The following is a 27,148-nucleotide window of genomic DNA, read 5'->3' as shown; positions in this document are numbered from 1 at the left end:
AGAGGAGATTGTAATCACTGCAATAAAACGATGACTGTAAAACCAATGCTCTCCCATGTAAATTATCACTCAATTCTCAATAAAAACTTTAAAAAAAAAAAAAGAGTACATTGACAGGGAACTGCCAGAGGTTCAAGCCGAATTCAAACAAGCACTTGGAACAAGGAATATCATGCTTCTAGCTATTCAAATGCTTTCTGTTGTGTGGATCATCACAAGCAATGGAAAACATTCCAGAACACTTAATTGTGCTCCTGAAGAATCTGTGCATACACCAAAAAGAAGTCATTTTGCTGGATCCACTATCAGCACTCAGAGAAACAGCAGTCAAGAAATAAAATGACATATTGCATTAGCCAAATCTGCTACACAAGACCTCTTTAAAATGTTCAAGAATAAAGATGTCAATTTGATGAGCAAGGAATGCTTTACCCAAAGCATGGTATTTTCAGTAGCCTCATATGCATGTGAAAGTTGGACAGTGTAGTTGGAATACTATAGAAGAGTTAATTCATTTGAGTTACTGTATTGGAAAAGAATGTTAAGAGTATCATGGATTGCCAGTAGAACAATAAAATCTGTGTTAGAAGAAGTACCACCAGAATGCCTCATAGAAGCCAGGATGTAGAGACATCATCTCTTATACTTTGGACATACTTTCAGGAGGGACCAGTCCATAGAAAAGAACATCATGCTGGGCAAAATGGAGGACCAAATGTAATAGATATCTTTATTCTTTATTTCTGGGAGTAAAATTAGGTAAAATTAAACTGATTGTGTTGCTAACTTCTGACCTTCCAACCCTGAAATTTTATAATATCCAAAAATAAATACTTAATGTGTCCTACTTTACTTATAATATAGCACTATTTATTAAGTAATATAGTCTCAATACTTTACAGGTTAATAAGTGTTTCATTTGACCCCTTTTACAGATGGAGACATTAATAGACAGAGAAGCTAACTTGCTGAAGGTCAGAGCAAGGTATTGGTGGATCCTGGGATAAATCCCAAGTCTCTGGACTTTCTGACTGGTTTTAGTCCATCGACTATGCAGCCTAGTGGTAAGTATCTTTTTTAGCCAAACCTAGCTAAGAGTGTATGGTGTGGTGTTGTAGAATAGGCACTTGATCAAATGTCAGTTTGAACCATAAGGTTGACAATTCAAACTTATCAGCCACTTCTTGAAAACCTTATACAGGGTCGCTATTAGTCGGAACCAACTTGATGGCAATGAGCAACAACAAAAAGTAAGAATAAGACCTAGCAAGGACTGAATTTAAAGATGTTTTTGTAACTAATTAGACCATGGGCCATGATGCCATTCTTGTCAATTGTAATGCATTTTCCATGTTGGGAGAAGTTTTTGCTTTAAAAAATCCTAAAAAATTTCTATAACAGCTATCTTAGGATTTTTCAGACAAACAGAACATGTTGTTGTTAAGTGCTTTTGTATCAGTTCTGACTCATAGTGACCCTGTATAGAGTTTCTGAGGAGCAGCTGGTAGGTTTGACCTGCTGACCTAGTGATTTGCAGTATAGTGCTGATCATAGCACCACACCAGGAGTCAGAACATTACATAGTACTATACGTAGTTCTAAGGAGCTCTGGTTCCTTAGTGGTTACAAATCGGGCTGTGAACCTTAAGGTCAGCAGTTCGAAACTACTAGCTGCTCTGTGGGAGAAAGATGAGGCTTTCTGCTCCCGTAAAGATTTACAGCCTCGGAAACCCTGTACAGGGTCGATATGGGTCGGTTCTGACTCCACGGCACATAACCACCACCACCACACATAGTTCTGGTGAGGTGGTGTGGGATAAGCACTGGACTGCAATCCACAACGTCGGCAGTTTAAGTCGATTCTGACCCATAGCGACCCTATACAGGGTTTCCAAGGGGCAGCTGATGAGCTTGAACCACCAACCTTGCAGTTCAAACAACTTTGCAGTCTGATGTATTAGCCCACAGTGCCATACCAGACTCCAGAGACCCTGTATAGGGTTTCCAAAAAGCATCTGATGAGTTTGAACTGCTGATCTTGCAGTTCAAACCAACTTTCTGGTCCAGTGCTTATCCTACAGTACCACACCAAGACTCCCTCCATATATAAATCCGCTGCACAAAACCTCTTCAAAATGTACAAGAGCAAAAATGTCGTGTTGTGGTACTAAGGTGTGCCTGACCTAAGCCATAGTATTTTCAGTAGCCTTATATGCATCATAGAAGAACTGATGCATTTGAGTTATGGTGTTGTAGAAGAATATTTTAAAAAGCTTGGGCTAGGATGTAGTCGCTCAAAATACCAACTGAAAGGGAAGGAGTCTTCACATCAAGTATCAATCCTATCATCTCTGTATACAGGGTTGGATGGGCAAGTTAGACATTGGCTACCTAAAATGGGGGAGCTATAAAGGCATGACGTGCCTAGCTTACAAGTTTTCAAGAGGAAGTTTAGTTTAAGGGTGTGCGGGGGAAGGTAGAATCCCCTCTGAATAGCTTTCATCTTACCTAGATGGGCCTGGTGAAAAGAGATGGGGATAAAATTTTTATGTTTCAGTTGTTGTTGTTGTTGTTATGTGCCGTGGCGTCAGTTCCGACTCATAGCAACCCTGTACAGGGTTTCCAAGGCTGTAAATCTTTACGGGAGCAGAAAGCCTCATCTTTCTCCCGTGGAACAGTAATGAATAATTATTATCATAACTAATTGTGATTGTCACAACAGTAAAGGTCGAAGTTTTGACAAAAAGGGGGAAGTAGTTAATCATATAGTCCAGGAACAGAAGACCCTAGAACCATCAAGGGACGAAAGCATAAGCTGAATGTGGGACCCTATCCAAAGAAACAGCAACAACAGAGATGGAGGCAGAGATGAGGACATGAAGAAATAGAGCAACTGAGGACTCTAGATTCATGGAAAGAGAACGGCTGTATGCTTGCGACCAGGAGGCGGGCTTGCAGATTGTGCCCTTTGGTTGTTTAAATGATTATATATTCCTGAGTGTTTTTGTGTACATCCAAAAACAAAAACCAAAAAATACTCTTGAATGATGATGCACGGAAGAGATTGTAATCATTGCAATGAAACGGTGAGTGTAAAACTGATGTTTTCCCATGTAAACTGTCACTCAGTGCACTATAAAAACTTAAGATAAAAAAAGTGCTATGGGCTGCTGAAAGAACAAAAAAGTGTGCTTTGGAAGAAGTACATCTAGAATGCTCCTTACAAGTCAGGATATTGAGACTTCATCTCTCATGCTTTGGACATACTATCAGGAGGAACCAATCCCTGTAGAAGTATATGTTTGGTAAAGTAGAGGTTCAGCGGAAAAGAAGATGATCCCCAACATGATGGATTGGCACAGTAGCAGCAGCAATTGGTTTAAGTATAACAGTGATTGTGAGGATAGAGCAGGACCAGTCAGTGTTTTATTTTGTTATACATAGGGTTGCTATGAGTTGTAACCGACTGGGCAATAGCTAACAACAGCAATATTGTAGTCCCGACATGTCCAAAAATATTTTATTAGTCAACAGGCTGAAAACGCCAACATTCTTGTATCTGAAATTTGTAGCCCAGCTGGCAGGCTGGAAAGTCTAGCATGATGTCTGTTTATGCTCCTGAGGCAAAATTCTTCTCTTTAGGGAAACAGATTTTGTTCTTAAATCTTTCAGCAGATTGGGTGAAGCCCACCTAATTTTCATTGTCATTAACTCTGTTCTTTCTCTTTGTTGTTGTTAAGTGCTGTTGAGTCAGTTCTGACTCATAGTGACTCTGTTTATGGTTTCCAAGGAGTGACTGGTGGGTTTGAACTGCCAACCTTGGGGTTAGTAGTCCAGTGCTTATCCAACAGCACCACACCAGGACTGTTTCCCTTTACTGAAGTTTTTTTTTTTTTTTCCCAAAAATTGCCATAGTTGCTTTTGAGTACTGTTTAATTGATGATCTTGCAGCCTGGTTTCTACTTATTGTGGGTTGCTTGAATCAGTTTTGTGTATACTGGTAGTTCATCTTTATACTGGTAGCTTTTCTTTAATCTAGCAATATTGTTGTTGTTGGTAAGTGTTGTTGAGTCAGTTCCAATTCATAGCGACCTGTATAGGGTTTTTGAGGAGTGGCTGATGAGTTTGAACCACCCATCTTGCAGCTCAAACCAACCTTGCAATATAATACTGAATACTTTATATAAATGGAATATATATTGCATTTTTAATTTTTAATAATGTGTTCTTTTGGATTTTAAAATTAATTGTGAAAATTTTACAACTTTCCATTATGATTACCTAATTATGTCTTGTCTGTCAGCAAATTTTAAGCCTCATTTAGTTTCTAATTTTATTTAGTTAATTAGTGTTAATTTAAATTAATAAAGTTGCCAAAACTAAGTAAGTGTAATAGGTATTGATTTCACTTTGATAATGATTTAGAAAGCAGACTTGCTAGAGCAACAAAAGACAGACATCCAACCAGAATAGAAGATAAACACTTGGAATGTGACCTTTAACCAGGTGGCAGCAGCAGATCATACAAGACAAGATCAGAGAAGTGGGTAGGAAGGAGCCAGATCTAATACTGCATGGCTTTGTAAGGCACCCTTACTCAGTGGTACACTATTGGATGTCCTTCCTTATATAAGGAAAATGACACGGTCCAATTTTTATCTAAAAGACTTCTATATGGGAAATAATTTGGAATTAAGCAAGAGTAGAAGCAAGAACACAAGTTACAAGGCTCTTCCAATGGTCAGGTGAGAGGTGATGTAACTTGAAGTAGAGTGTGATCATTGAAACAAGGGGTAAAAAATGGACTGGGGATATGGTCCAACAGTACTTACTGATTAAGAGTAAACAGAATAGATGCATCAAGGGTAATTTTGAGGATTTTTTGCTTGAGCAACTAGATAATGGAGGTGCCATTTACTAGGATGGGGAAGGCTAGAAGAGGCAGAGATTTGTAAGAGGTGTTTTTAAGGATTTTGCTTTAGCCATATGAAGTTTTAAATATCTGATTGATAACCATGTAGAGATGGCCCATAGGCAGTTATATATGTTAGTTGGCATTCCAAGAAAAGAACAGTGCTGGAAATACTAATTTAGGAATAATATCAATGGAATGGTGAACATCCTATATGAATGAGTTGAGATAATTTGAGGGGAGTAAGTGAGGAGGAGGCAATGACTAGACAAATCTTTGAATATCATATTTTTGCATGAGTTCTGTTTACTTGCCATCCTGTCCTCCATAACAAGATCTTTTTATAAGTGTGCTATGCCAATTATTTTTTACATGTTGCTCTAAAAAATTAGTATAGCACATTTAATGAAAATACTTTGGCGAGCAGGGAGGGCAGGTTAGCAAATAAACATAGAACCTGTGTGCTATTTCCCTAAAAAAGTTGCAGATTTTCCCATTATTTAAAAAAGTAGGAGAGAGATATTTGGGAGAGGATTGCAAAGATGGGAGAGTGATTGCAAAGATGGGAGAGTGAATGATGTGTGCTTTCAGGTTGTTTTTTTTTCTTTTGTAGGTGGTAATGGAGTAGCATGAATGCTGGTTCAAATGTTTCTCATAAAGGGGATACTTTTGAAGTTATAGAATGAGTGTAAGGCAATGAGATATGTAGCAAAAATGGAAGGGTGACTGTTTATTTAAAAATAATAATAACAAGGACACTTCATTCACAGGAGATAAAGCAGAGAAAATAAAGAATGAGTAGATTAATTCATTCACCAGATATTCACCTTCTGCTATACTTGGCTCTAGACATACCACTAAACAAGACCAAGTCCCTGCCTTAATGAAATGAGTGGTATATAGCAGGGTTCCTATCCTTTCATCTGTGTTTTCCAGTGAACCCTAAATTAAGATCATTCCCCTAAAGAGTGAGGTCGGGGAGGGAATATATGTATGAACTTAAGAGTAGAGAGACGATGACATGATTTTTTTTTTTTTTTTTTTAAATATGGGAAAGTAAACATAGTAGGGAAATGTGGCAAGATTTCTGGACAGTTTAAGTAGTATATGATAATTATGACCTTGAGTTTAACGTGAGAAAGAGTAGCTTATTTTTTTTTTCCTTCTGCACTTTTGAGCTGTTGGGGTTGGCATGAAGTAGGTGGATAATTGATTTTAACCAGAATTAAGATTAAGGTTTTACTAAGCAAGTTTAATCATAAAAGAGATGGGAAGGAATTAAGAGTGTTAGTTAGGAATGATTATAGTGAGAGACCTTAGAATCTGAGCTGGCTAAGAAGAGAAGTGAAGACATCATGGGGTAGTGTGATTGATGGTGAAGAAGCAGTAGAATCATTAAAATGATTTAAGTTTTCAAACAAGGAAAATGTGTTTCCATTATGTAAGTGATGAAGTTTTTATAGAAAATTTGAAAATGCAGAAGTCAGAAAATGGGAAAGGAAAAATACAGTGCTATCACCTAAAGATAGCCAATATATGCTATGATTTTGTCTTTTGTTCTTTTTTATCCCCCAGGGGTTGGGGAGGTCTTTTCTGTTTTTACTTTCTTACATAATTGCAATTATCCCATGAATATAATTTTTACCCAATAACATTATTACTTAAACATTTCCCATTTTATTAAGTAGCCTTTGTAAAAATCTTAACCTTTGAAAAATATTTTTGTCAAGTGATTGCATTGCAGTATCTTAAGCAGTCTTCTGTTTTGAACATTTAAGTGGTTTTATGTTACTGTAAATAATGTTATATTATACATATTTTGAGTAAAGTTATTCCTCTGTATTTTTTTTTTTTCGTCTTTCCTTAGAATAGCATCCAAAAGTGGTTACTTGATCAAAAAAATTGTTGATACATGCTGCCAGAGTAGGAAAGTATTGAATCTTGTCATTTCTTTCCACATAACTTTTTCTCTTTCTTCAGTAATAGACTGGAATGATGTTAGGAAACATAAGTATGGTCACCTATCAGAGTCTGCATCCCAGTATCAAGGTAAGAAAAATACTATTTAGGACAGAAAAATTTTTATTTGACATTCTTTATCATAAACCTTTGTTGTTAGAGGTCTAAATCAGAATCAGCTTGTCTGCAGTGGGTTTTGTTTTGTTCGTTTTTAATTGTACAAATAGCTCACTGAGCAAAAGCAAATAGTATACTTTATAGCACTGTAGGATAAGCACTGGAGTGAGTCCTGGTGTGGCACTGTGAGTTAACATGCTGGACTGCAAAGTCAATTTGGACAGCAAGGATGGTGGTTCAAACTCACCAGCCGTTCCTCAGAAATCTTATACAGTGTCACTATGGGTCAGAACTGACTTGACGGCACTTAAAAACAACGATAAGCACTGGACTGCCAACCATAAGGTTAGCAGTTCAAATCCACCAGCCGCTCCTCAGAAATGAGATACAGGGTCTTTCTATGAGTTGGAACCTACTCTACAGCACTTAATAACAACAATCAAAAGCAATCTGTTTTATTTGGGGCTATAATCTAGGAAACCTAGACTCTAAGTAAAAGAATCCCAAATTAGCATTACATCATTAAGCACAGCTCCTTAACTTCTGTGCATTTCCATAATGTTTAAGAGTTTAATCTCAGGAGTAAGGCAGAATTAGGAGATACACTTCCAACTACTAATATACTAATACTATAGTAGTGTTAAAGTGAGAGAATTGGACAAGACAAACTCTCAGGCCTCCAACTCACCCCAGAATTTCATCGTTTTGGTGTGTTTGTTATAATGATTTATGCTAAACATATTTTTTTCTTTAATAGAAGCTGCTGACATCCTGGAGCTAGGTAAGATATTTTTCTTGAGTTTTCTGTTAAATAAAGGAATTTCTAGACCAGGGATTAGATTGTATCAAGTTTCAGTCAACTAGAAAAAAAATTTGTGTTTCTGTTTTATAAACAAATTAGTATTGCCCTCTTGTTTGCCTTATGAAGCCATGTAGTTAATCTCAGCTGTCACTTGAAGTCCTCCTTATCAGGAGACCACAGAGCAGCTAACAAAAAGGAAGGGGGTATTAATTAACAGAGAGTACAAAGAGGAAGGGCAAACTCTGGGATTAATTTCTTATTTCAGTGTTGTTGTTGTTGTTGTTAAGTGCCATCGAGTGGGGTCCGACCCATAGCGACCCTGTACAGGGTTTCCGAGGGTTTAAATCTTTACGGGAGTAGAAAGCCTCATCTTTCTCCCGCAGAGCGGCTGGCAGTTTCGAACCGCTGACCTTAAGGTTCGCAGCCCGATTCGTAACCACTACGCTACCAGAGCTCCTTATAGCTGGTGCTAAAACAAATGCCTACTGTCCATCAGAATTTAGTGGAATTTTCCCATAAGAAATTATTTATGAGGTAATTTGAATGAAAACTAGGTATTTTTAAGTTTAGTAGCGTAGTGGTTACGAATCGGGCTGCGAACCTTAAGGTCAGCGGTTCGAAACTACCAGCCGCTCCGCGGGAGAAAGATGAGGCTTTCTACTCCCGTAAAGATTTACACCCTCGGAAACCCTGTACAGGGTCGCTATGGGTCGGAACCGACTCGAAGGCACTTAACAACAACAACAACTGAAGATAAACTGGAATATTAAATTATTATCAGGTAAACAAGACTCAGACTGATAATGCATTTGGTTTTCGTCCAGTGCTTTGAACCAGTTAGTTCTTTCTGGTTCATTAATGGCCAATGAAATGAAAGCAGAATGGACCCAAATTTGTAAAATATTGGTGTGGTGAAATGATAAGCAGAACTGGTGGTAAAAATTACAGGGCAATGCCCAGCTAGATGCTTAATTTCCCTCTTAGAAAAAAAGGCAGTATGCACATATCCTAGCAACTAGATCTCTTCATCAACAGAGTTGGAAACAGTGGTGCCCGACACAGAGATGGTGGTGGTGGTGTGGCTTTGAATGGGTAGCTCTCTGCAGTCCTGACAGTAATCCACTCTTCTGCGTCAGACCCCTGAAAGGGCTCACTGCACCTCTCTTGAGTCTCCTGTTTAGGGATTTTACCTGTCAGTATTCCCATCCCAATGTACCCACATTTAACAAATTTGGGTCCATTTTGATTTTGCTGCATCTGCTGTGACTAAACCAAGAAGGACTGGTTTGAAGTCCCATTTTCATCTCTGCTTAGTATACTTCATGACTAGGATTTTAGGAATAAAACTAATGTTAATGATATTTTCCATCAGTCTTAAATTCTTAAGTCATTTAAAATTCTTTTGCATGTTACATAAAGATTGGTATCTTGATACTTTTATCAATTTTTACTCAAGTATTTTATTTTATTACTATAACTTCGTATATCCAGCTCTATTGTTATCATTGTCTATTTACTTCCCCTTGTCTTTTCTTCCTATTACATATTTCTGCCCATTGCTTATTGACAATGGTAGAAAATAGGAAACTAGTTGAACCCTGGGTTCTTTGAAAACCAACTCTGCTGCTCAGTAACTTTCTATCTCTGATCCTTAGTTCCCTGATTTATAAATTGGAGATAATAATGCCATTCTACCTACTTCACAGAGTTTAAGATTAAATGAATTAATGGATATGAAAATATTTTTTTAAATACTTTTCAACTTTTGTTGTTGTTGTTATGTGCCGTGGAGTCGGTTCTGACTCATAGCGACCCTGTACAGGGTTTCCGAGGCTGTAAATCTTTACGGGAGCAGAAAGCCTTATCTTTCTCCCGTGGAACAGCTGGTAGTTTCACACTGCTGACCTTGTGGTTCACATCCCGATTCATAACCACTACGCTACCAGAGCTCCTTACTTTAGAGCATTATTATGTTTTTTATTCTAACTCTAAGTCAAATGTGTGACATTCTTTGAAGTGACAGTTTATATGAATGTGAGCTGATTAAATGAATGAAATAATGCAGGAAAAGTACCTGCCACTTGGTAAACAATAAATGACCGTTGTTTTTTGTTATTTCTAAAACCTTTGCTCAAGTTTTCAAAGGCACTGGTGTGTGGCGGAGGAAAGCATGGAGGTAGGCATCAGCTAGGCCTTGGTTCAAATTCCTATTCCCTCATTTACCAGTTTTGTGACTTTAGGCAAAGTATTTAATCTTTCTGAGCCTATTTCCTAAATTGTAAAATGGGAATTGAAACTACTGTGCAGGTTACTAGGAACATTAGCGACAGTGAACATAAATAGTCTGGCACAGTGCAGGTAAATTGTTGTTGTTGTTGCTGTTAAGTGCTATCGAGTCAATTCCAACTAATAGAGACTCTGTATAGGATTTCTGAGGAGCAACTGGTGGGTTGAATCACCGACTTTGGGATCAGCAGTCCAGTGCTTATCCTGCAGTGCCACACCAGGACTCCACTTCGTTTGAGGCAGTCATTTACTGAGCCAAAATCTGTTTCTTTGTCTTTTCTATTAGTTATGCTTTTTTAACTTTTTTTGTTTGTTGTTTTTTTGGTAGAAATTTACAGAGTAAATTAGGGTCTGAAATGATCATTTCTATGCAAATTATTCTATACAAAGTGACATAGTTACATTTTTCATGATATGTCAACATGCTCTTTGTGTTCTAGTTGTTCTGTTTCCAGTATACTGCCCTCTTATCTTCTCATTTTGGCTTTAGAATAAATGTTAACCTTTTGGTCTTATGATAAGTACAGTGCTCTACTAAAATACTTATACTTCTATTTTAGTAATATTCTTTATTTTGTGTGCTACTTTGTTGTTTCACTATTAGGTAATCTTTGGAGATAGTATTTCAAATCCTCTTTTCTCCCAGCAAGCAGAGTTGTATCCTTTGTATATTGAAGGTTGTTAATTAGTTTTCCTCCATTCCTGATGCCACATTCTTTTTGTATGATCCATTTTCTTAGATTAGTTGCTCAGTATACAGATTGAATAAGTATGATGAAAGAATAGAACCTTAGTGCACACCTTTCCTGATTTTAATCATTCAGTATACTTAGTTCTGTTTGAACAATTGCATCTTGGTCTACGTACAGTTTCCTCTTAAACACATCTAAGTATTCTGGAGTACCCATTCTTTGTAATGTTATCCATGGTTTGTTATGATCCACACAGTCAAATGTCTTTGAATGATCAACAAAGCACAAGTAAGCATTTTTCTGCTATTCTCTGTTTTAATTTACTTCAGCCTGAGCTTGCATATGAGCAATTGATGGTCTGTTCCACAGTCAGCCTCTATCCTTATTTTGGCTGCTGATATTGAACTTTTCCACCATCTCTTTCCACAGATGTATTTCATCTTCCCACAGTCAATTTGTTTTCTGTGTATTCCATCTGGTGAGGTCCATGTATGTAGTCATCTTTTATGTTGTTTAAAAAAGATGTATGCAATGAATAAGTCATTGGTCTTGCAAAATTCTGTGATGAAATCTCCAACATAATTTCTGTCACCAAGACCATATTTTCCAACTACTATTCCAATCACCAGTAATTATCAGTGCATCTTGATTGCATGTTTGACCAATTTTAGACTGAAGAAGCTAGTAGAATTCTTTAATTTCATGATCACTGACTTTACTGGTTGATGTTTAAGTTTGAATAATAGTGGTATTAACTGGTCTTCCTTGTTACTAAATGCTGTCGAGTCGGTTCCAACTCATAGTAACCCTGTATAGAGTTTCTGAGGCTGTAAATCTTTGTGGGTGCAGAATGTCTCATCTTTTTCCTGTGGAGTGGCTGCTGGGCTCAAACTGCAGACCTGTTAGTTCACAATCTGGTACTTATCCCCCAGAGTTGCCACACTCCCTCATTGTTGTTGTTGTTGTTAAGTATCGTGGAGTCGTTTCCAACTCATAGTGACCCTGTATAGGGTTTCCGAGGCTGTAAATCTTTACAGGAGCAGAAAGCCTCATCTTTCTCCTGTGGAACAGCTGGTAGTTTTGAACTGTTGACCTTGAGGTTAGCCGCCCATTTCATAACCACTACGCTACCAGAGCTCCCTGTACTCCCTCGTAGACCTATGGATATTATTGTACTATCGTCCTGGTGTGGCGCTGTGGGTTAATGTGCCAAATGGTAAAGCCATTTGAACTGCTAGGTCGGCGTTTCAAGCTCACCAGTCGCTCCTTGGAAACCCTATATAGGGTCACTATGGGTCGGAACCAAATCAATGGCACTTAACAACAACAGACAGTATTGTACTTTGAGATCTTGAAATACTGTTTTTGAAATGAATATGACCCATTCAATTTTCTGTTACTGGCATAGTAAACCATATGATTGATTGTCTGATTAAAAATGACCAATATCCGTCCTTTCAGCTCACTAATGCCTAAGATAACAATCTTTAGTTGGTCCATTTCATTTTTGATGACTTCCAATTTTCCTGGATTCATACTTCGTCGTACATTCCACGTTCTGAGTATTAATGGATGTTTACAGCTGTTTCTTCTCATTTTAACTTGTGACCCATCAGCAAACGAAAGACCCTAAGTCCTTGCTCTATTCGTGGCATTAAGATTATCTGTACTTAAGGAAGCAGCTCTTCCCTAATCATAATTTGAGTGCTTTCCAACTTAAGGGGCTCATCTTCTTTGCATCAGGCTGTTAGCTGATATTCATGAGGTTTTTGATGGCTAACCTTTCAGAAATGGCCTGCAGCTCCTTCTGCCTTGTCTGTCTCAGTCTGGAAGCTCCACTGAAGCCTGTCCATCATGGATGACTCTGTTGGTATTTAAAATACCAGTAGCATAGCTGCTACCATCACAGGAGCACACAAACCACCACAGTGCAACAAATTGACAGATAACTGGATAGTGTTGAAAACTAGTTTTCCTGAGGTGGATTGATTTATTTCTGTTCTACTCATTGTTTTGATTACAGTGGCTCTATTGTATGTTTTGATGTTAAGGGGTATGCCGTCTCCTGATTTCTTCTTCAATATTTCTTTGGTTGTTGGGGGCTTCTTTACTTTCCATATACAGTTAGTTATTAGTTTTTCCATTTCAGTAAAGAATGTTGCAGGACTTTATATTAGGATTGCATTGTATCTGTAGATAGCTTTAGGCATTATTGACATTTTGACTATGTGACCCTTCCTGGAGTCCTGGTGTGGTGCTGTAGGATAAGCAGTCAACCTCAAGGTCAGTTTGAATCGCAAGGATGTGGTTCAAACTCACTAGCCACTCCTTGGAAACCCTATACGGGGTAGCTATGGGTCCAAATCGACTCGATGGCACTTAACAACAATAATAATCCATGAGCATGGAATAGTCTTCCATTTATGTAGGTTTCTTTTGAACTCTTGTGTAATGTTTATTAATTTTTATTGTATAAATCGTTTATCTTCCTGATTAAGTTAATGCCTTGGTATTTTATGGTTTGGGGAACTATTGTAAATGCTGTTGTTTTCTTGATTTCCTTTTCGGAGTTTCCTTATTAACTTTTTGTGTGTGCTGCTCTTATGCCCTGCAGCATTGCGGAATTCTTTTATTTGTTCCAGCAGGTTTCTTCTGTAGTCAAAAGGTCTCTGTTAGTTATCCTTCTGTCTCTTAGGGCCATATGGAACTGGCTTAACCTGTTTTTCACACACCAGCCTGTAGTTATTAGAAAGCAGCTTAAAGAACTGCCTTCTCATTGCCACTCTGCTACTTTCTTAGTTCAAGCCAATGTCATCTCACACCTAGATTACTAGAACAACACGTAACTAGTCTTTCTGCCCCTAGCCTGAACCCCCTCCAGTCTAATTTTCATATTGCACCCAAAACGACTTCTTACCCAAACCCTCTTGGCTTCCTGCTTTTCATTAACATGGTACGCGATGTTCTCTGATACCTGAACATTGTTTTTCTCTACGACCTCTTTATAGAGTACCCAGTAGCTGTATCAAAAGATTCTGTTTGTAGAACTGATTTTTCTAACCTGTTGCTCTTTTCTTTTTTCTTTTTTCTTTTTTTTAACATGCCTTTCTTTCTGTGGGAAGCAAAATAATTTCTTGGGTTTTTGTCGTTGTTGTTTATGACTCTTGTTTATCCTTTAGACTTTTAGCTTTGAAGTTTAGAGGTTACTTCCTTTCAAAAATCTTTCAGAAACTCTCTAGGTGTTCCTATAGCATCCTATGTCACACCGAGTGATATACTACTATCAGTATATTAATGGTTAACTGGGTATCTCTCTAGCTTTCAATAGATTGAAACTCTGTGAGGACAATGGCAATATTTTTATCACAGTTGTATCCCTAGAGTCCAGTACAATGCTTTGATGTACAGTAAAGTTATTTGTTGGGTGGGTGGATGGGGAAATGGCTTTAAGACTTTTCCTTTTGACTTATACCAAATAATCATTACAGTTTCAGCTGCTCTTCAGGTGACACGATTTTAAGTCCTTTCACTGTTTAGGTCACCACCACTTAGGTTCTGGTTTGCTCTATCCCCTGACAGCTTAGCTTCCAAAGCTTAATGTCATATCCCAGGTATGATTTTACTAGTTGAATGTGTTCCTTTGCTTCTTTTCATTCACTCAAAACCTTATTGAACCCCTATTAAATAAGTTTCAGGTACTATATCAGTAAAAATAAAAAATGAATAAATGATAACCCCAGTTCACTGAAAGACTTATTGAAGTATAATATGACATGATGAGTATGGTAGTAAAGGTGTGGACAGGATATTATAGGAGACAGGGAAATGGTAGGATTTCTTCTGGGGATACAGGAAGTCGAAAGACTTTGTAGAGGAAATGGTATTTTTTCTAACTTAGTCTCTGGATAGGAGGAATGACGTGGGCAAAGATTTGGGGTCAGTAAAGCCAAAAATTTCTTTTAGGAAAATTTCTGGTCCTTTTTAGCTTGACTATTGTGATTCTATGAAACCTCTCAAATGCAGACCTTTCTCCTTTCAGAATACCCTCCAAAAACCCTCTGAAATCTGCTCATTATCTTAGCCTCATTTTCTGTCCCCTAAAAGTGTATGTCCTTTGAGAAGCACTGGTGGCACAGTGAAAGGAACACTGAACTTGCTCTAAATGCTTTACTCTTATTAAATACAAAACTCAAGTGATTTTTCCTTATCATCTTTTTAATTGTTTAAAGCAGGAGTGGGAAACCTTTTTTCTGTCAAAATTTATAACATCATTAGTGGACCATACAAAATTATCAACTTAAAAATTAGACTGCTGTATTTGGTCAGACATTGAACTTGTAGCATCACTGTGAGTCGGAACCAACTCATTGACTCTTATCAACAACAAATAGGATGGCTCGAACTGCAGTTGCCTTGGCAGGATCAGATTCAATGATTTTGAGGGCCTTCCAGCCGCTCCGCGGGAGAAAGATGAGGCTTTCTGCTCCGTGAGGATTTACACCCTCAGAAACCCTGTACAGGGTCGCTATGGGTCGGAACCGACTCGAAGGCACTTAACAACAACAATACAACCCGCAGGCCAGATGCTCCCACCCCTGGTTTAAAGAGAAAATGGCATGAGAATGTTATTGAGGCAGTACCACCATTGAAACGGTTTTTCTTTTTTTAACCCAACTCTCTGTTCCAATCTTGAGGCATTTGAGGAAAAACTTTACATATTAGAGCACTTTTACTCTTTATGCTAAAAACCAGGTGTTAGAAATATACTCTAATGTTACTTGCATTAATGCTGGGAGTTGGGCTTCTACTTGAAACCTCCCTTTTTTAAACAAAATTTTTGCTTTTAGTTGCCTCATGGTACATTTGAAAGAAAACTAATGGTATTATTTATTTCCTGTTACTTCCTTTTTTAAAAAGTTTATTTTGGCTTGATGTTTTATCTTTAAATGTTATTCAGAATATCAAACTGTTGATCTAAAAGGGCCATAGAGACTGTATTTTGACAATGAACTGCTTTTTACCGTACATCTTAGCTATGGGCATCTTAGGAGTCCTAGTGTGCTATTGGATAACTGGACCACAAGGTTGGTTTGAACCACAAGATTGGAGGTTCAAACTCATCAGCCACTCCTCAGAAACCCTATACAGGGTCGCTATGAGTCGTGGCCGATTCAGTGGCACTTAGCAACAACAATGGCCATCTTACTTACAATAATTGTTTTCTATTAATGCTGGAAATGCTACAATTTACTTTTGTTGTTGTTGTAGTTGTTGCATGCCATCAAGTTGGTTGCAACTCATAGCGACCCTGTATAGGGTTTCCAAGAGCGGCTGGTGAGTTTGAACCACCAACTGTGCAGTTCAAACTGACCTTGTGGTTGAATGCTTATCCTATGGCACCACACTAGTCATTTGAAAAGTGCCAAGAATATGTAGGACCTGACTTATAGGAATGACTTGCTTTATCATATATTGAGATGGATTATGAAATTATGAGATACAGAGTGCTACTGGTATTAGACTAGACAGATTGATCAGTGGAACAGAATACAGAATCCAGAATCCAGAAATAGATCCAGCTGCATATAAGGCATTAATCTATGACCAAGATGACATTTTAAGTCAGTAGGGAGATGACTTACTCAGTAAATGATGGTGGAGCAAATTCATTGAATAAATGTGAAGAAGGAAAACTAGATCCTTGCCTCACCCATCACACAGAATTCCAAATACATCTAACATTTAAATGTTTTTTGTTTTTTTTTTAAAGAAACCAAAGAAGTTCATGAAGAATATACATTCAGATTGATATCTTAGACAATAGAGAACTGAAATGAACTGGTATTGGCCATTTTTAATCAGATAATTATATGATTTATTATGCTGGGATAAACAGATAGAAGAGGAATGATGTCACATTCATGATCAAAAAGAACATTTCAAGAGCCTGTCTTGAAGTACAATACTGTCTGTGAAGTCATTAATGCCACATGGAATAAAATTTTTTAAAGATAATTAAAAAGTAACTACAGCAGTACATCCACAGGGAGTTGTCAGAAATTCAAACAGTATTCAGAAGAAGGCATAGAGCAAGGGATATCATTGCTAATGTCAAACGGATCTTGAGTAAAACCTGAGAACACCAGAAAGATGTTTACTTTGTCCTTTATTGACTATGCAAAGGCATCTGACAGTATGAATCAAAAAAGTCATGGCCAGCATTGCAAAGAATGTGTCTTCATGCAGAACCTGTACATAGAACAAGAGGCAATTGTTCAAAGAGAACAAGGGAATGCTAAATGGTTTAAAGTCAGAAAAGGCGTGTGCCAAGGTTGTATTCTTTCACTGTACTTATTCAGTTATTCAGTCTGTATGCTAAACAGTTAATCTGAGAAGCTGGATTATATGAAAAAGAAGGTGACATCAGGATTGGAGGACGATTCATTAACCACTTGTGAAATACAGATAAAACAATCTTGCTTGCTTGAAGCAAAGAGGATTTGAAATACTTATTGATGAAGATCAAAGAGTATAGCCTGCAGTATGGATTATACTTCAATGTAAAGAAAAAAAAAATCCTCACAACTAGATCATTTAATAACATCATGATAAGTGTAGAAAAGATTGAAGTTGTCAAAAACTTCATTTTGCTTGGATCCACAGTCAGCATTCATGGAAGCAGCAGTCAAGAAAACAAATGACATATTTCATTTGAAGCAGTAGTCAAAGTCGAATGACATATTTCATTAAGCACATCTGCTATAAAAGAACTCTTTAAAGTGTTAAAGAACAAAGGTGTCACTTTGAGGACTAAAGAACACTTGGCCCAAGCCATGGTATTTTCTATATGCATGTGAAAGTTGCACAATGATTAAGAGAAGACCATAGAAGAATCCATGCATTTGAATTATGATGTTGATGAAGAATATTGAAAGTACCATCAACTACCAGAAGAGCAAACAAATCTGTCTGGAAGAAGTATAGCCAGAATGTTCCTCAGAAGTAAGGATGGTGATTTAACATCTCTGGTACTCCAGACATGTTATTAGGAGGGACTGGTCCCTGTAGAGAGGCATCATGATCAGTAAAGTGGAGGGTCAGAGAAAAAGAGGAAGATCCCCAAGGAGATGAATTAACACAATGGCAGCAGCAGTGGGCTCAAATGTAAAAATTGTGAAAATGTCACAGAGCCAGGCAGTATTTCACTGTGTTGTGCATAGAGTTGCTATGAGTTGGAACCAACTCAACAGCACCTAACAACAACAAATTTTAAAGGTACTTTTACATTTATGTAGCTTATAAGTTCCTTCAGTGCAGGATTCTTATTTTCATAATAATAGTAATAGTAATAAATTCAATGATCATTTCTTGTACCTTGTTATTGCTATTGTGTGCCACTGAGTCCATTCTAATAGTGACCCAAAAGACAGTTGAACTGTCCCCTTGGGTTTCCTAGGCTGAAATCTTTATGGGAGCAAATCCCCAGGTCCTTTCTTCCATGAGGCACACTGGTGGGTTCACACTGCTCCCTTTTCAGTTAGCACAATTGTTACACAACTGGAACTCTTTCTTTTGCCTCCAAGTATAAAATTTTCATAAGCATTTCTTAGTAATATACAATCAGTTCTTATTATTTTCATTAAACTATAAATTTGCTGCAAACAGAGAACTCCCAAATACTGAATCATTGCTCTTAGGGGAGACACAGAGATATAAATTCATGCAAGCCTCTGGTCATTCATTTGCTGATCAGTACACAACCTTGTTTTATGTTTGTTTCTGCTTAAGGACACCTTTAAAAATATATGTTGTTGTTTCATTAACATTGAACTCATGACTAATTGCACTTTAATTCGTGCCTGAGCAAAGCTTATTTAGCAACATATTTTCTCCATAAGGCACACCCCAAACTTCTTGTGCTTAGAAACATGAGATAGTACACAAGCATTGTGTTTGGAAACCATTTTAAACAGCAAAATCACCACAAAAAGTGTTTTGAAATGTGGTACTAAATGGACAGTTAAAAGGATGTGTTTACAGTATGACAGCTGAAACACGAAGGCCAAGCATCACCATGTTTGACCTCAGCTGGGAATGTATGTGCTAGGCTACTCAGCACTTGCTTAGAAATGACCACAAAAACACCACATGTATTGATTTTGGGGTTACAAATACTTCAGCAAATAGGTGAGTTTGTAAATATGGAATCCACAGATAATATGGATCAACTATATATGAGATGGCTGGCTTTTTCTCAGGGTGCCCTGGTGGCACAGTGGTTTAGGTGCTCAACTACAACCAGAAGCTTGACAGTTTGAGCTGCCAGCTGCTCCGTGGGAGAAAGTTGTGGCAGTCTACTTCCTTAAAGGGTTCAGCCTTGGAAACCCTCTGAGGAGTCCTGCTCAGTCCTTTAGGATTGCCCTGAGTCAGAGTTGACTTGATGGCTTTCTGTCATCTCTAAGGTCCCAGCTCAAATGTTACCTCTGCAGTGTGTCTGCTCTTAACTGTCTAACTAAAGTTGCTTCCAGGCTGTCTCTAGCATATCACCTTTTTTGATTTCCTTCAAGTACTGATCACTGATTATTTGTTTATGGGTTAACTGCGTCTTAAATTCCACATAAATTCCACGACTGCGAGGACAGGGAAATGTAGGAAACTTTATACTTACAGTGTTGTTGTTAAATGTCATCAAATCAGTTTCCGACTCATTGTGACTCTATAGGGTTTCTAAGCCTATAAATCTTTGAGGGAGCAAAATGCCTTATATTTCTACTGTGGAGCAGCTGATGGGCTCAAACCACTGACCTTGTAGTTCACAGTCTAGTGCTTATCCTACAGAACCCCTGTGCTCCCATACATACATTAGTTAATATTCATATGACCTTCACAATAATCCCTGGATCCAAGTATAGACTACATTTCCCTGTTCTACATTCTCAAGGCAACTTGTGCTACCTCGTTAATTTAAATTTATCACAATTGTAACTGTTTATGTAGTTTTTTACTTAATATCTCTGTTTATCTCTAGAATTTAGGAACCATACCTAGATATCTAGTTCCGTAACATTTAGCTTAGTATTCCTTGTAAGGAAGGAGTTTAATAAATACGTGTCGAATGTATGTACAGTCTTGTGAGATAGAATATTATCTCTGTCTTTCACTGATGCTTGGAAACTGATGCTTGGAGAAGGATTAAGTAATTTGTCTAAAATGGTTAGTTAGAAACAAGACTTTAACCAGTATCCTCTGATTATCAATCTCATATTCTTTTGATTACACCAGTAGTTCCTAGACACTAGTAATCTGGAGTAAAGGAGACTTTAAAGATACAAATTCTTAAGCCACACTCAGTGGTTATTGAGAGAAGATCTCTGAAAGTGGGACCCAGGACTCTGTTTAAAAAAGAAAACTACTCAGGAAATATTGATGATAGTAATGTTTGGGAATCAATTATTCATACCAACGGCCAGCAAACTGCTGTTCAAAAGCCAAATCCACCCTGCTGCTTGTTTTTATAAATAAAGTTTTAATGGAAAACAGCCATACTTAATTTACATGGTATCTATGGCTGTTCATATGTTAACGGTGACAGACTTGAGTAATTGTAATGGACTATATGACCCCAAAGCATGAATTTTTTTCTATGGCCTTTTACAGAAAGTTTACTCACCCCTGATCTGTATACCTTGCAGCCTATCATATTTCTTTTGTGGTTATTTTAATGCTTGGAGATGTGATAGAGATATGATGTCTAGCTCCGTGATGGATGTTGTCTTTGATTCAAGGAGCCCTGGTGGCATAGTGGTTAAGTGCTTGTCTGCTAACCAAAATGTCAGTGATTCAAACCCATCAGCCACTTCATGGGAAAAAGCTATGACAGCCTTTGAACTCCTATAGGGCAGTTCTTCTCCATCCTGTACGGTCTCTGGGAGTAGGAATTGACTTAACAAGAATAGATTTGGTTTGTCTTTGAGTCGATTCTAACTCATGGCAACCCCATGTGTAGAACTGCCCCTTAGACTTTTCTTGGCTGTAATCTTTACAGAAGCAGATTGGGTATGTTTAAACTGCCACGCCTTAGGTAAACAGTAGAGCACAAACTGTTTGCATCACCCAGGGTCCTAGGCATATGTTTGTTGTTGTTAAGTACCATCAAATTGATTCCTGCTCATAGCGACCCTGTCTAGGGCTTCCAAGAAGCGGCTGATGAGATTGAATCACCGATCTTGTGGTTCAAACCAACTTTGTAGTCCCACAGCACCACACCAGGACTCCTAGGCATGTTGTTGTTGTTGTTAAGTGCCATCAAGTTGGCTCTGACCCATAGCGAACCTATATGGGGTTTTCGAGGAGCAGTTAGTGAGCTTGAACCACCAACCTTGCAGTTCAAATGGCTATGCAGTCTGGCACGTTAACCCACAGTACCACACCAAGACTCCATAGTAGATGCTAAAATATTATTAAGCCAATAAAAATTATCTTATTTTGCAGTGTACTCTATAATAAGAACTAAGCCATAGATCATCCAAGCATTCAAAGATCAAAAATACATTAATCTTGGTATGGGGCCAGCTGGTCAACTCTCACAGTGGCTGCATGACTTTAAACAGAGTTCATCTTATCTTGTCGTTGTTAATAATGGTGTTCCTTAAATGGTAGAGGATCTGAGGTTTCTGCCCTACATATCTGTCCTGTTCTGTCCTGTACTGTAACATAATCCCTGTTACAGCACAGGGATTGATTACCATATTTGTGTTGTGTGATAGAGAACTGTAATCAATACCTAATTATTTTGATTCTTCGAATGTTGCCATAATTTCTGAAACCAAAGTCTCTTGAGTGCTTTTGGTCAAAACTCAAACTAATACAAGCAATTACCCAAGAATAATCAATCCCTCGATCTATATTGCCTAATCTGGTATCTGTTAGCCACATGTAAGTATGTAAATTTAAATTAATTAAATTTAAATAAAATTTAAACTTTACTTCTTCACTCACATTATCCATGTTTCAAGTGTTCTCTAGTTACATGTGACTAGTAACACCTATATAACAGTACAGATATAGAACCTTGTATTATTGCAGAAAGTTTTATTAAGTTTGCTTTAGAAGCTAGTGTTTAAATATGGCAGCTTAGTCAACTCTAAGACATACTATTTGACTTAATTCTTTACGTGTAAGGATGGGATAAAAATGTGTAGTGTTTTCTTTTTCCATAGCAGACAATGATAAAAATATATTTAGTCCTTGCATTAGGACTCTTGGCTGTCAACAAACTCGTTATTAAATTCTGATAAGCTCTTTAAATCTTTGAATCCAGGAAAATCTCTCTCATTTACCCGATGAACTAAATGTCTAGTTAAGATGATTAATCATTGGTCAGTTCAGAAGTGATCCAGAATGGACTGTGTGATTTCTGGCCAAATCTGTTTGGCTTAGTTAATGATGGTGGGAAAGGGACCAGTTTTAAAACAGAAGTTACAAAGTCAATAGAGTGTAAAGTATTGGCATCATCTTTGGAGTGATTTAGATTTCATCATTCAGTTACTCATTTTTATTCCCAGCATCTAGTGCTTTTTGCATGGCCCAAAGGGGCCCTGTGCTGCTCCACTACAGAGGAAACTTCAAGAAATGCTGGTTTGCTACAGTATTTTAGCTTGTGAGAGTCTCTGGGACCTCCCCTGCTCCATCATGGGGTCACCTCTAGGTGGGTATTAGGATTATATTGATAATTAGTTAACCTGTAAATAAAACTTGATAATCCTTTGTGATCCAGAGGGATTCATATTTAACAGCCTGGCCCTTAAAATATATGAAGGGGCATCACAAAGTGTGTGAAAAATAGAGTTGAAAGATAATGGAATTTTCCACAAACTTTTTGAAACCTCTTTGTATCCCCATTGTATCACCTTAAAGATTGTTTCTCTGACACAGTATGCCTCAAATTTTAAAGAAGTTCTACAACTTCAAGAGGCTAATAGATTTTAGAATTCCCAACATGTCCTTAACTCCTACTATAAGAAAGATTCCCCCAAGTCCTTTACTCTTAAATTATCAGATTGCTGTCATTTTGCACCTCAGAGCAATATAGCTGTGTCTGGGATGAAGATGGGAAATGGGTGGGTAAAAGAACCAGTTTTGAGAGTGATGATAAAAGTATAATCTCACTCATTCTGGCTCCCCCACTCCTCATGTTCTCCCACCCTATATTTGTAGATAACATCTCCTTTATTTTCAAAGCTGACATGGTGGGATCCAACCTTGTTGTTGTTGTTGTTGTTGTTGTTATGTGCCATGGAGTCGGTTCCGACTCATATAGACCCTGTACAGGGTTTGCGAGGCTGTAAATCTTTACGGGTGCAGAAAGCCTCATCTTTCTCCCGCGGAACAGCTGGTAGTTTTGAACTACTGACCTTGCAGTTTGCAGCCCAATTCGTAACCACTACGCTACCAGGGATCCAACCTTATTGGGTATTAAAAGCTGTTACTTGATAGCAGTTAGGAATCTCTACAGGAATAAGATTGTGCAGAAGGAATTCTCCCACTACCTTCTATCTCTTCTCTTCGATTTTCCACAAGGTGCCTAGGCATTTCTGCAAGTTACTGGTTTATCTTGCTCTGGCACTTAGGATTAGTTCTCCTAGATTTCTTCCCTTCTGATGAATATATACCATTCTCATAATATTTCTTTAATTTTAAACAGAGAAGAATAAGTTTTCTCATGCTCCATAGCAGCCTGCAATGTTTAGTGTAGATTACTAAAATGAAAGCATTTTTTTTTTCTAGGAAGTTGACCGTGATAGAGATTTCTATTTCCTTTACAGGTCATTTTACCTGGGACAAATACCTAAAAGAAACATGTTCAGTCCCAGCGCCAGTCCATTGCTTCAAGCAGGTAACTGATTCTCAATATCCTTAAAAGTGGGAGGCAAGTCAATTTTTTTTCTGGTCCTTAACAAGCAAAAAAGCATGAGGTTGAAACCCTTGATCTTCTCCCTTGAGGAACCCAGAATAAACTTGTATGTGAAGAACATAACCCAAGAAGTAATACTTGATCACCATGAGTTTTGACAACAGACATTCTTTCCAGCTTTATTCCAAAGCAACAACCTTTTCTTACTTTCTTAAAGATATTCTGTGTATTGAACTATTCATTTTTACTATGGCTCTTAATTTAGATAGTTAGACAAGAGTGTTGTAGTTCTTACACAACTCTGGAAAATGGAGCAGTATCAATTTCTCTGTATTTAACACTCCTGCTCAACTTATCTTTCTGTAAGCATTTTGACATTGAGCTTTGTTGGTGAGCATTTTTTAGGACCTCATCAGAAGTCATCCAGAGTTTCTCAATAGAATTAAGTGCCCCAGACCATGTACAGATGATGCCAACAATATCAGTATACCATAAGACTGGTGGGCAAATAAGTGTACTGCTGCTAAACAAAAAGCTAAACATGAGGAAGCTGTTTACATCCATTAGTGTTGTTGTTAAATGCCATCAAGTTGGTTCCAATCCATAGCTACCCTGTATAGGATTTTCAAGGAGCAATTGGTGATCTTCATCTGCAGACCTTGCAGTTCAAATGACGTACAGTCCAGTGCATTAACCCTCAGTACCACTTAATTATTATTTTGCAAACTATCAACATTTTGTTTCTTTTCAAAATAAAAATACAAACTGAGGGCTTTTGTACATTTAAAGTCATAGAGATGTTCAACTATTTCAAGAGGTACCATATGCTCAAAAATGAATGGTATTAAAGGAAAAAGTCAAATCTGTACTAAAGGCATTGGCAAAATAAAACCAAGGCTCCAGAATTGATGGGATGCAAATTTAAATGTTTCAACAAATTAATGCAGTGTTGGAGGCCTTCACTCATCCATGCCAAGAAATTTGGAAGGTAGCTTACCTGACAACCTGATTTAAAAAGATCTATATGTGTCCCCATTTCAAAAAGAGTGAACGAACAGAATGTGGATATCATCAAGCAGTATCACATGCAACTAAAACTTTATTGAAGATAATTCAGAAAACCTTTGCAAGAGTACATCAACAGAAATTTAGGAAGTTCAGACTGGATTTAGAAGAGGATGTGGAGCTAGGGATATCATTGCTGATATCAGATGTATGTTGACTGAAAGCAAATACCAGAAAGATGTTTACGTGTGTTTTATTGACTATGCAAAGGCATTTGACTGTATGGGTCATAAAAAACTAGGTATAACATTATGAAGAATGGGTATTACAGAACACTAAATTGTGCTCATGAGTAGCCTGTACATAGACCAAGAGGCAGTTGTTAGAAGAGAAGTGGGCACTGAATGTTTTCAAATCAGGAAAGTGTACAGCAGGGCTGTATTTCTCACCATACTTACTCAATCTGTATGCTTAGCAGACAATCCAAGAAGCTGGATTATATGAAGAAGACTATGGCATCAGGTTTGGAGAAAGGCTCCTTAGCAACTTGTGAGGTACAGAAGGCACAGCGTTGCTTGCTGGTAGTGAAAAGAACTTAAAATACTTATGAAGATTAAACACTACAGTCTTCATCATGGATTGCACCTCAGTGTAAAGAAAACAAAAATCCTCACCCCTGGACCAATAAATAACATGATAAATGGAGATAAGATTGAATTTGTCTAAGTCTTCGTTTTGCTTGTATCTGTCAATAAACCTTCATGGAAGCAGCAGTCAAAGAATCAAATGACATATTGCATTAGGAAAGTCTGCTGGCACAAGATCTCTTTAAAGTGTTAAAGAGCAAAGATACAACTTTGAGAACTAAGGTGCACCAGGCCCAAGCCATAGTATTTTCAGTTGCCTCATATGCTTGTGAAAGTTGTACGATGAATAAGGAAGACTGTAAAAGAACCAATGCATTTAAATTAAGATGTTGGCACAGAATAATGAAAAGTACCATGGGCTGGCCGAGACTGTAAATTCCAAAAAGGTAAGCCCCCGCCCCCATCCAAAAAAAAAACTAAAGAGGATAGAGAGAAACACTGTTAACTGATGATATATGGAGGGGATAATAATCAATGTAATGAAACAAGCTATATGAATGGTTGAATGTGAAGCTGATGATGTGCCCTGTAAACTTTCACTCAATCCAAAATAAAAACATTTAATTAAAAAAAAAAAAAAAAGTACCATGGGCTGCCAGAAGAACAAACAAATGTATGTTGGAAGAAGTGCATCTAGAATGCTCACTAGAAGTGAGGGTGGCAAGACTTCATCTTTTGTTCTTTGGACATGTTATTCCCAGGGACCAGTCCCTGGAGAAGGACATCATGCTTAGAAAAGTGGAGGGTCATTGAAATAGATTGACTGACAGTGGAAGCAACAATGGGGTCTGAACATAACAATTGTGAGAGTGGTGCAGGACCAGGCAGTGTTTCACTCTGTTATGCTTAGGGTCATTATGAGTTGAAACTAACTTGATGGCATCTAACAACAGGATTCTTATGCTATGATTTTGTTTAAAAAGAAAAAATGTTTTAAATAATGCCTTTCAAGTCACTAATGATCAAACCTCCTAGCAGCGTGATCTCTGAGAGACTAGAAATAAATGAGATGAGCCCCACGTTATTCCAACCTACTTCCTTTAGAGTTTCCATTCAGGGAAGGAGAATACTAGTCGAGTCATGCAGACTCTCCTGAGAAGATTAAGTTGAGAGTTCAGGGAATTGAAGTTGGCTAGAGTTTGCAAGACAGACTACCAGAAGAGAAACTACACAGAAAGCAAATCAGGTAGTTTGAAGAGGGTCTCTACTTCAAGTACTCAGCAGAGTACTTGATGTATTTGAGGAAACTACCCAAAACCAAGGGAGAAACAATGTGAAAGATTGGAAGGAATGGAGCTGGCATTCACATAGGCTTGGGAATAGTGCCTGTGCCCACCAGCTAGTCTGGAAACTCTCATAATTCACAGGATATGAGTACAATACACAGAAAAGTCTTGCTAAGTAGTGGGAATAATTAACATTAGACTGAGCACTGCTCCATACCCCTCTAACAAATCATAAAAGGGGTAATTTCCATGAATGATACAGATTACCAAAGCTCACTCAAAAGAAGAAAAACGCAGAACAGCACCATTTCTATGACAGAAATTGAATGTATAGTTTAAAACTCCCACACCAAAAAATCCAGGGCCAGATGACTGTGTTGGTGGATTGTTCTATACATTAAAAGATAAATGATACACATTTTCTATAGACTAATTGAGAAAATATGAAGAACTCCCAGCTCATTCTATAAGGCAAACATTGCTCTGATACCCAAACCAGAAAGAAGCATTGAAAGAAAGATAGAAAATCTACAAATTGTATCCTGCATTAAAATACATGTAAAATTCTAAAAATATTTTTATGAAATCA

At 37.6% G+C, this 27,148-nt stretch overlaps 1 protein-coding gene across 2 annotated transcripts in view; it reads left to right on the top strand.

The window, feature by feature from the left end:
* Positions 1-27,148, top strand: part of SCMH1 (sex comb on midleg homolog 1 (Drosophila)) — a 296,989-nt gene that overhangs the window by 122,197 nt on the left and 147,644 nt on the right. The window contains exons 2-5 of one of the 2 annotated variants that reach the window (XM_006867601.1): positions 936-1,064; positions 6,893-6,961; positions 7,746-7,769; positions 23,593-23,663. In XM_006867601.1, coding sequence (XP_006867663.1) covers positions 1,052-1,064; positions 6,893-6,961; positions 7,746-7,769; positions 23,593-23,663 — 177 coding nt within the window. In that variant the 5' untranslated portion in view covers positions 936-1,051. The remainder of the gene's footprint in view (positions 1-935; positions 1,065-6,892; positions 6,962-7,745; positions 7,770-23,592; positions 23,664-27,148) is intronic. The other variant, XM_006867602.1, reaches the window with a different exon arrangement.

This window comes from Chrysochloris asiatica, unplaced genomic scaffold, assembly GCF_000296735.1.
Source record: "Chrysochloris asiatica unplaced genomic scaffold, ChrAsi1.0 scaffold00106, whole genome shotgun sequence".
Taxonomy (NCBI): Eukaryota; Metazoa; Chordata; class Mammalia; order Afrosoricida; family Chrysochloridae; genus Chrysochloris; species Chrysochloris asiatica.
This window is presented reverse-complemented; position numbering and strand designations above follow the sequence as displayed.